At 51.2% G+C, this 10662-nt stretch overlaps 1 protein-coding gene across 1 annotated transcript; it reads right to left on the bottom strand.

The window, feature by feature from the left end:
• Positions 1-213: 213 nt before the first annotated feature.
• On the bottom strand, positions 214-2036 carry PITX3 (paired like homeodomain 3). Its single transcript, XM_006920918.2, has 3 exons — positions 1919-2036; positions 1576-1778; positions 214-1085 (listed from the first exon to the last, which is right to left on the bottom strand). The coding sequence occupies exons 1-3, from the start codon at positions 2034-2036 to the stop codon at positions 498-500; spliced, it is 909 nt and encodes a 302-aa protein (XP_006920980.1). The 3' UTR covers positions 214-497.
• Positions 2037-10662: the final 8626 nt, after the last annotated feature.

Raw genomic sequence — 10662 nt, 5'->3', positions numbered from 1 at the left:
TCTGCTCCAGGAATCTCCCGGCTTCCCCATTCTGGTGTTAGCGGCTGAGGGGAACTGAGGCCCAGAAACCCTCACGTTTTTCCTGTACACTCAGCTCTCTTTGGACATGGGGGAGTACGAGGGGAGAGGGTTCAACTGCAACTCTGAATCATCAAGCCTTTGACAGTCCGCGCATGTTTATTTCATTTATCTTGAAATGATAAATGGGGGAGAGGGAATCTGGAGAAGGCGGAGTGGGCCAAGGGTGAGTTGGCCCCCGGGGAACTGGTCCCTGTTCTTGGCCTTAGGCCCAGGGCTGCGGACTGTGTGTAGGGTCTAGTCCACCCCTCAGGGCTGGGAGGCGGAAGGCTCTCTCCTGAGCCGGCCGCCCCTCCACTAGCTGCCCCAGCATCCATCTCAGACCCCGGGGTAGGGGTAAGCCAGTCAAGACGACCCCAGTCCGGGAAGGCTGTGAACTATCACCCCCGCCCTCGGGGGTGATCGACGGGCCGGGCCACTCATACAGGCCGTTCCACAGCGTACTGGCATGGACTGAGATTGGCGGCCGGGGTTGGCCCTGGCACAGTAGGATAGCTGAATGAGGCGTGCTGTTTGGCCTTCAGCCTCAAGCTGGCCAGACTCGAGTTACATGGGTCCCGATATACGTAGGGGGAGGAGGCGGCTGCAGCAGCTGCTGCGGCGGCCGAGGCGTAAGGGCAGGACACTGCCCCGGAGGACACTGCGGCCGGAGCAAGCCCGGGGGGCCCCCCTCCCAGGCCCTGTAGAGCCCCGGGCCCCGGCACGGTGCCCGGGGAGGCCGCGGCGGAGGGCACCATGGAGGCAGCGATGGAGCTGGGTGGCGAGAAGACCGGCTGGGAAGCCAGAGGCCCCACGTTGACCGAGTTGAAGGCGAATGGGAAGGTTTTGGCAGTGAGCGGCGGGCCGAGCGCCTTGGGTGGCCAGTTGCCGTACGAGTAGCCTGGGTACACCTCCTCGTAGGGAGGCACCAGCCCCCCGAGCGGCGCCGCGAAGCCGCCTTTGCACAGCTCCGCCTGCTGGCTGCGCTCGCGCTTTCGCCACTTAGCGCGCCGGTTCTTGAACCACACCTGCGGGCGCAGGAGAAAAGGCTGTCAGGGACCAGAGCCGAGCCGGAGTCCGGGACCGAGTCAGCGCGGCTGGTGGGTGGGTCACCTAGACAGGGGTTCAAGCCAGGGCCCCGGCCGTGCGAGGGATAAACAGGATAAGGTGACTAGAAATGGGAATGCAGGTCGCGGTGGTGCGCACGGAGTCAGGAAGCTGAGAACAGAAAGAGTGGGCGGCAGAAACAAGAGCTACAGGGTGTGCGGGGGGCGAGGATCAAGGAGGGGTGACGAGAAGAAGTGACAGTGTCAGGAGAAAAGAAACACACGGCCTAAAGTGATAGTGTGGAGTAAGCCCTGTGTGGGGCTGCAGACCGGGGCCGGGGAAGCTGTGTCGGGTCCAAGGATGGGGCAGGCAGGGCAGAACCTCAGGCTGCAGGTTCCGAAGCTAGTCGCTAAGTGGCCCGCGAGAGTGGGCCTGGGTGGGGTGAGAGTTACAGGTCTAGATGCGCTGTACCCGCACGCGGGCCTCGGTGAGGTTGGTCCACACGGCGATCTCTTCGCGCGTACTCATGTCAGGGTAGCGGTTCCTCTGGAAGGTCGCCTCCAGCTCCTGCAGCTGCTGGCTGGTGAAGTGCGTACGCTGCCGCCGCTGCTTCTTCTTCAGCGAGCCGTCTTCAGGGGAGCCGCCGGGCAGCGAAGCCGAGGCCTTCTCCGAGTCTGGGGGCCGGGTGGGGGCAGGTCAGGGGGATTCCCCGGCTGGGGTTGCTCCTCCACCTGCCCCTCACTCGCACTCGGACCCCACCCCTATCAGAGATTGAGCTGTTATCTCCCCCACGCCCAGAAGGGGGTGCGCTCACCGCTGTGTTCTTGGCCCTTGCAGCCGTGTTCTGGGAGTGGCGGGTGGGGAGTGCCTGCATCTGACAGAGACAGGGCCGGGCTCCGGGCCTCCGCCTCGCTGAGCAGGCCAAACTCCATGGAGGGAAGACTGGAGAGAAGAGGAGACACAGACCAGGTTAATGGGGTTAAAATCTCCAGGTTATCAGGTTCCCAGGTTCACTGTCCCCTTTCTCAGCCACCAACATAAAGCTACTCCTGTGCTGGGGTGCCCTGGGACAGACAGAATGGGGAAACAGCAGCCTAACGAGAAAAAGGTTTTATAAGCATATCTACACATTATGTTTTGTTCACTGATAGAACTCTGCCTGCCTGGAGCACAGTTGTCGTTCAACAGATATTTATTGAATTTATGAAAACCACACTTGCATGCCACATGCCATATACCACAACCTCAAAAACTTGTTCCCTCTAACATGAATGCCCAAAATTCCCATAAATTTATCCATGCCCCTCAGTCAATCACATCTGAGACACAGCCAGAACCTCTGTTATTCACTCTTCAGAGTACAGATTTTATTTTGAAACAGGCCTGATATTTTTCCCTTAAGGATAATCACTGCTATCATTTATGAGTACTTACTGTGTGTCTTCACCTCATTAATTCTCCCTTCATAAGAATTCATCAATATTAAGTATTATCACCTTTTTCGTGTGAGGAAACAGACTTGAAATAACGATTAAGGTCACAGAGCTTGTAAGAGGCACTGGGATCTGAACCACGTGTGGGAGACTCCTAAGCTAATGCTTTTTCTTCATTGGCTTTTTCCAATTGTGTTCGTTGGGGCCCTACACAGAAATCCCCTCAGGGACTGGAACTCAGGGCTAGCCTTGCTTGGGTCTGCTTCAACTAGGGCAGCCCTGCTTTTGTTGTTTTGTTTATACTTTCTGGAGAGATTTCATTTGAATAGAGTTTCAGAATCAAAAGCAGGTTTGAAAATCACTTAGGCATTCTAGCCCCGTCTGCTTCTGTGCCTGTCCAGACATATCGCATCCTACCAGTCATTGTTCAGCTCTCATACATGGCCTCTACCAGGCTCACCCCAGGCAGTAGATGTGGGCTTCTTAAACTCACCTTGTTACCCTTAACTTTCTATCCTAACTTACTTCCTAGCCTTGCCTAAGTCTCCCCTGCAGGTTCCTCTTCCCTGCTGGCTCTCCTAGGCCCCCTCTGGTAGGAGGAAAGGAAAGGTACACTAGTGGGCCTAAAGAATTCTGGTGGTTTCTTGGTCAGAGGAAAACCAAAGGAGTCTAGGGACAGAGGAACACGGGTGAAGATCTGGGTGGAAGGGTCCATCTGTCTCCCTATTAACAGGGACTTAATGCAGGCTGTGCAAAGTGGCGTTAATGTGGTAGATTAGCTAGATTAAGATGTGTGTCACTCGGCTGCTCTGAATTTATTAGGAGCCTTTCTCAGGAAGGCACAGATGGGCAGTGGCCTTTATTTGCACATGGTAATGCCCCCTTCATCCAGCTCAGAGATGACAGCTGCCCCCTGCCCTCACCTCTCAAGCAAGATTGGGCTGGAACAGAGGTCAAGGCAGGAGGTTGAGAAACAGTCCCTATTCTTTCCACAGGCAGAGGGGACTAGACCTGGGACATTTTTCTAGGGTTAAAGAGGCAGGGCTGAAGGGAACCTGGGAAGGAAGGAGTGAAGTCAGGCCATGGGCGGGGGTGCTCAGCTTACCTCCCCTTCCAGGTCTGAGGTCAGGAGTCAAAGGTTTGGGGTTGACTCAACAATGTTCCAATGGAAGGAAGATGCCACTGGAAGGGACCTGTGGCAGCCTTGACTAGTAGCTCTTCCAAAATAGCTGGGAGGGCTTAGAATTGAGAGCTGGAAAAAGGGGTGCTCTGAAGTCCTCTCTGAACTTCATACCCAAGAGGACAAAGAAGATAAAGGGAGTCAAGTACACGGTGACAGAAGAGACTAGACTTCGGGTGAGCACGTAAGAGTATACAGATGTCATGTTATAAAGTTGTACAACTGAAAGTTATATGTTATTAACCAACGTTACCCCAATAAATTTAATAAAAATAAGAAAATAAAAAATATATTTAAAAAAAGATGCCCTCAAAATGCAAACCATGCCCCTGACTTCTCCAGAGGCCATAGCAGCAACACAGAGTTGGAAAAAGAGAGACAGTAGGGTTTGCCTATAAGGGAAGCTAAATCTCACCATTGCCATTAATCTTTCCAGTCTGCTTTGGCTCCAGACTTCTAATTTTCTAAACTGCACTTCCCCCAGCATTCCATACCTGTGTCTTGGTTTCACCCTTTATTTCAGCAGAGGAAGGTAGGGTGAGGAGAGATAAGAGCCAAAGTAAATGATGAGGCGGAGGCTGAGACCCAGAAAGCAGAATTCAGGCTGTATGTTCCCAGAGACAGACAGACACACATGCAGACACACACGGGCCCCCACTCAGACAAAATAAGCACTTGGACTTGCAGCTAGAGGCATACAAACACACACTCTCCCACACATGTGCTGCCACATTCAGGCAGACAGACACACACCATCACACAGTCTCCTTTCTCTGTGACAGGGACAGCTGCCTTGGCTGTTTTGGAGCGAGCCATTACTCTATTCCCTCCCCTTCGTGGCCCCTCTGAATCTCAGCTCTCAGTCTCAGGGGAGGAGGAGGCCAAAGGGGTCAGGGGAGTGGTCTACACTCAGTGGCTGCTGGGGAGAGCCTGTGCAGCTGAGTGGGGAGATGGCAAGAGAATGCTGGAGAAAGAGGATGAGATGGGGATGGGGGAGAGAAACTGCCCAGGCCCCTTAGGAAAGGAATCTGATGTAGCCCAAAGAAGTTAGGTTTGGAGTCAAAATACCTACATTCATGTCATGGCTTCCCAGCTTACTAATTGAAAAACTACCTCTGTGAGCATCTTTTTTTCAGCTCTAAAAGCAAGATCATAATCTCTTCCCTACCTACCTTCGGTATTGTTATAAGGTTAAAATAAAATATGATATGAAAAATGGATAGAAGTACAACTCTATTCAAGTATTTTTTCCCTCATTCATTGAAGAGACATTAATTTGGCAGTGTCTATGAGCTGGACATTGAGTTAGGCACAGAAGGTAGAGTGGTAAATAGATCTCATCCTTGTCTCTGCCCTTGCTTGAGTGGTTCACCTCCCTAGACTCTGTATCTCCCAGTGAAGAATTTCTAAAATGCAGTATGCTGCATTTTAGAGAGGGATGCAAATGTGTGTTGTGAGCACTCTGTCCTGAACACAAAAGAGAGCCCGGTCGATAAGGTAATGGCAAAATGGGTTAGGATAACCGAAGCTGGGAGCCACTTTGGGGACCAGGGACTGGTAAAAGAAAAAAATAAAGCCTCAAGCTCCTGACTGGATTAGTAATAGAAGATAGAGGGGATGAGGCTGAGAAGGGCTCTGATTGTGAAACTGGAAAGGCAAGAACACTAAAGCCGGGCAGGTAATAGAGAGCGAGCGAGTCGGGGCACAGGCCTCTAGCAGACTTGTATCCGGGTGGGCTGGTCAGGCAGAGGCTGGGGGTGTCAAATGGTTGTCTGAGCTGGAGACAAGCTGGCTGAGGATTAAGCTCCCCCAAACTGCTGGAGGTCAGGAAGCTGGGGAGTTGGATCTGAGGCCAGGAAGTTTACCTCACTCAGTGGACAGGGACAAGCAGTAGGTCTTAGAGTACAGGTTTGGTTAATGCTGGTGAGAAATACCAGGCAGGGCCAAAGAGAGTCAAGAGATAACAGTGTTGCTGAGACCAGCTCTGGAAGGGGCTTCTTGCCCCACCGCAAGCCTTTCTGACACTCCCTGCAGGGGATGCATGGCCCAGGCCCCAGTGGTGTCAAGGTGGCAATCCCAGCCCTTGGGAGAAGAGAGAACCTACAGGTATGCTTCGATTCTGAAGTAAAGGCTGGAATTACAGGAAGCTGTTACGGACTGCAGCAAGATCAAAATATCCAAGATATATTACGAGACTATCACAGGCCAGAGAGGCCATAGTGGGGAGGCCATGGTTTCCAGGGACACAAATTCATGGCAAGAGGGCAACTGCCATGTGTACCCACTTTTGTCCTAAAGCCAAAGGGGTGAACCAGGGCCACAGCCAGAGAGCCCTCAAGAAGTTGCAATAACAATTCCAGGAGGCATACCCTGGAACCTAAATGGGAAAAGAACTTCCTCTTGCAGGAACTGAATGAAGAGAAATATAAGAGGGATAGAGTTGCAATACTGTGGCTCAGCTCAGCAAGCAGCAAGCTGGCAAACAGGTGTAAACCAGGGCCCTAAAACCACCTGATAAACCTGACACTGAAGTGAGGCCCTTAAGTGCACATTGGCTTCATGTTCATTAGTGATGTTGATCACCCAAACTGTCTGGTCTCCTGAACTACAGTGACAAATGGGAGCAAATTAAGACAGCTGTAGACAAAGCTCACAGCTCCAAGAAGAAACCTTAAGACTCAGGTAGAGGCAGTGATGACTTGATGCAGCCTCCATATCCTTCCTTCCCGCCTCTTCCTTCTTTCCTCTAGCAAGTGTTAGGTGCTAAGACAGATCCCCAAGACTGGTAAGACATAGACCCTAATTTCTAGTAGCCTGCAGTCTTGGGAGGCAAACAGCATAAGATGAAATGATGGGCTGCATGGGTCTGATACTTAGATTAAGGGAGATTGGAGAAATGGAAGCCCACGTAAGGTGGTATCATCTTCTGGGGCTCAGAGGTTGTAGCTCATGGCTGAGCTGGGAATTGGGGAGGCAGAGAAGGGGCAGAATTGGGAATGAAGTTCAGAGGGCAACAAGGAGCCTAGCTTGGCCAGGGTCTCAGTGTGGGTGATAGGAGATCATCAGAGAAAAATGGGTCAGGATTAGGGGGCCTCCAATGATGGGCAAAGGGTGGTGGTTCAAGTTTAATACAATCTAGGTTACAGCATCTTCAGCTTTTCCATTGAAAAAACCCTAAGACTAGAAAGAGAAAATATTACCCTGGGAAACTAAGGGCACAACCTGAAGCAGCTGTCAACAGTATGAAATTTCTTTGAGATCTCTATCCTTATATTAAAAATTGAAGCAAATTTTGCATTCTATTCCATACTTAAGTCATTATGTATATTTTTATATAAAAACAAAGTTTTCTTTCCAAATCTCCAAGTGACATCTTCAAGTGATATCATCACACCAGGAAGACAGGCCATGTTTAGCCTGCAGCATCATGCCCCTCCCACTCCTGTACCAGCCTCTCCCACCTCAGCCCCTTAAAGTGAAGCGGTGAGAGTCACTGAAGACTTGTAGACAGGAGAGTGACATAAAAGCAGCATCTTTGGGAACTTTATTTGGCATTGGTGAGCAGAATGAATTGGGTAGGGAAGAGATAGGAAAGGGGCTCTTTGAAAGCAGCTCTTTCTCATCTTACCACCTATCTTTTCCTTTCTCTCCCCATCACTTTTATCATGGGTCCCTGTTGGTGACCATGGGCTAGATACTAGATAATACCAAAGTTCAAGACCTAACGAATCCTTCAGATTAGCTGCCATCTCCTAGGAAGCACATTTTAGGAAGCATCATTTAGAGTGACTGGAGAAGAGAAAATTTGGGTGGCTCCTTCCTTATCTCGTGTTTACCCCAGCTCAGCTTCAGTCTGTCTCTCCTGCCCTCCCCCTTCCTGGACCTGCATCTTAAGCCCATATTCACATCCTTGAGCAGCAGGCAGGCAGGGAACAGATCAGTATATTTGGTCTGGTAGACGGCTTAAACATTTGGGGAGCTCCCTTGAACTCTTCTGGGAGAGGGGCAGGGGTAAAGGCCAGCATCTGAAGCCTGAGATAGGGTATTCTATCTGTCATTGAGAATCTTCCTGTGGTTGGATTAGGGATGCTATCTGGCTGATGTAAGACTTGAGATACCACTCTTTCGAACAAAGATTCTACAGTTTGGGCCTAATAATGGCAATAACACTCCTTATTTCTTTTTCACTTGCAAAGGGCTTTCATATATATGATTTCATTTAATTCTTATTAACCACCATGAGTGGCAGGAATAACCATCCCCATTTCACCTCTAAGAATGTGAATTTACCCAAGGTTACACAGATTGAAGAGATTCGAATCCAGTTTTCCTAGGACCGGGACTGAGCTCTTTTCACTCCTCGCCCCCTCCGCCCCAGTAGCCATTTGTGGCTCTGACATGCACTGATCCTCCCAAGCCCCGAAGGATTCCATTTCTACTTCCTGCCTCTACCACCTCCCTGGAAATGAGCTCTGGAAGTTTGCTGCCCACTGTGTGCCAAGGAACATTTCCCTATTCATCCTGCACTTGCATCGCTCCTGTTCAAAGAGGCCCCCTCATCTCCGGTTTCAGGATTTAGGGAGCAAACAAGTCTTCTGCTTATCTACGCCTTTCATTATTTTGTGGATTTCCATCCTATCTCACTTCCTAGAGTCCTAAACTTTGAAGTTTGCTCTCTCAAGCAGCCACTGGCTCCCCATTCTGGCAACTATTCTCTGACTCTTCTCTAGGCCCATGACATTCTCCTTCAGTCCCAGTGCCCCAGGCATACACTGAGCTTCGTGATTTTATGCAAAGGAGAAAGTGCTGCCTTTTATTTCCAGTCATCTTCATTATAACGCTGTTGCAAAAACAGATCTTTGGGTTAAGGTCTTCAGGGAACCATCTGTAATGTGTTCCCTACTCCTTTCCTGATTCAGAGTGTTTCATTTCACCCGTAATTTAAAAAATAATGGAAGCACAAGCCCCTGATAAGGGTATCAGAATGTGTTGGGGCTATTTGAGTATGACTCTATATTTACCAAAAGGGGGCAAGGGACAAAAAATGTTAATAAAAAATGTTAATAAAAAATGTCTTATTCCTAGCAATAAGCAAACTTTAAAATTGAGGTACTGAGGTGGGAGTGTGACGAATATGTATTGTATATCACTCACAGGTGGAGGTTGAGAAAGGTTGAGATCTACTTGTTTAGATTACTTACTTATTGCTAAACACATCACCTTTCATTTGTCCCCATGAAAACTCAGTCCTCAGCCGGGCTGTTGCGCTCATTTACCTAGACTGGTAGAGTTCTCTTTATTTTGTTCCCTTTAGCTTAACTGGGCTCTAGTTAAAGAGGTGGGGTCAGAACAGATGATCATTGTAGGGGTCCAAATGAATCAGGACCCTCCATTAGCTACAGGGAAAGTACACAAGGCACTTGGGTAGGTCTGAGACCTTCTCAACCAGAGTTAGAGGACCATATAGGTCTCATGTTGGACCCCAGAGTCTGAATTCCATGTATTTCCTTCCTACCTCCTCTTAGCCACTAGGGTGGTGTTCAGATTGGTGAAACCGAGGGAGCAAAAAGGGAAACAAGACCGCCGGGTTTGCTTTGCTAAAGAGCTGCAGTTTTCTCTTTAGGCCTGAGCGCCTGCTCCCTGCAAAGAAGATGCCTTTAGCCCAATGACCCCTAGGCAAAGAGGTCTGGGAGTGTCTGATCAGCTGTATTGGAATTAGGGGTTGCCTCTGAGTTTGTGAGTGAATTGAGAGGCTGGCAGGGGATTGTGCTGGGCTCCTTCTTGCCTTCCCATTGCCCTTTGTAGTTCATTCCTTCCTTTCCTGGTTTTGATTCCCACTAACAGATCCATCATTGATTTTCTTTCCTCAAATTTGTATCCTGGAAGTCCAGGGGATGCTCTGATATGGTTTGGGTTGGAGAGGTAATCTCTCTCAGCACCACTCCACCCAAAGACCAGTCTGCAGCCTTTTTGCTTTCACTCCCTGTTGATGGGCCCCACAGCCCCCAGGAGCAGAAACAACACAAGTTTGCAAAGTGGGATTCGTGGCGACTCACCACAGAGAACCCCACCGCACACGCAGCAGCTGGGCAGGCACTGCCGGGTAAATGGACATGCCACTCAGCCGAGGACATTCTGTCCACCGCTGCCTGACAGCGCCTCCTCCAGAAAGACCCACCTCGCCGCCCCGGACATTCTGTCCACTCCCAGCCGCGCGCGCTGCGGACATTCCGTCCGATTCAGTGGCAGCCCCAGGCCGGGACACATGCGGACTCTGACACCCCAAGCCGGACACACCAGACCCGCCGCCTGGTCACTCTGGCTGCTCAGTCACTGCTCTGCCGCCCACACAGAGGCCATCTGAGCCGGTCGCGCGAGTCAGGGCTCTCACAACACGACTCCTATTCGCAACTGCGAAGCAGCTGAGACGAGAAGCGTGTGCAATGAGACGCACCTCTGCTCCTGGCTCCTGGAGTCTGAGCCCCAGCCGAGGGGCGAAGGGCGCCGCCAGCTGCCCCCATGCTGGGTAGCCGCCGCCAGCTCCCCCCACTGGCCAGAGCCTCGGCAACCCCTTTTGCTCCCTGGCTGCCTGTTCCGGGCCCTTGGATTCCAGGGTACTTTATGGTAATGATTTCCCGACAGGAGCGCCTGTCGTGATTTCATGTCTCCGGTTTCCCTCCGGATCTCCAGAGTCTCCCCCTTCTCTGTTCCCCGAGTCCTGAAGCTGAGTCTCCCTTTCCCTAAGTCCTGGAGCTGGCTGGGTCTGCAGACCGCCCTCCCAGTTTTGACCCTTTCTCCAGGCGCCGTTCCCCAGTTCAGCCGCCTTAGGTCTGGTTTTAAGGATCCCGAAGTCCAGCCATGGCCCCTCGGCCGGGTGAGCCCCTGTAACCCGCAGGGTCAAGCACTCACAGTGAGTCCCGCAGCAGGAAGACTCCCGGCAGCGGC

This window comes from Pteropus alecto, unplaced genomic scaffold, assembly GCF_000325575.1.
Source record: "Pteropus alecto unplaced genomic scaffold, ASM32557v1 scaffold177, whole genome shotgun sequence".
NCBI lineage: Eukaryota > Metazoa > Chordata > Mammalia > Chiroptera > Pteropodidae > Pteropus > Pteropus alecto.
Note: the sequence above shows the minus strand (reverse complement) of the source record. Positions and strands in the feature narration are given on the sequence as shown.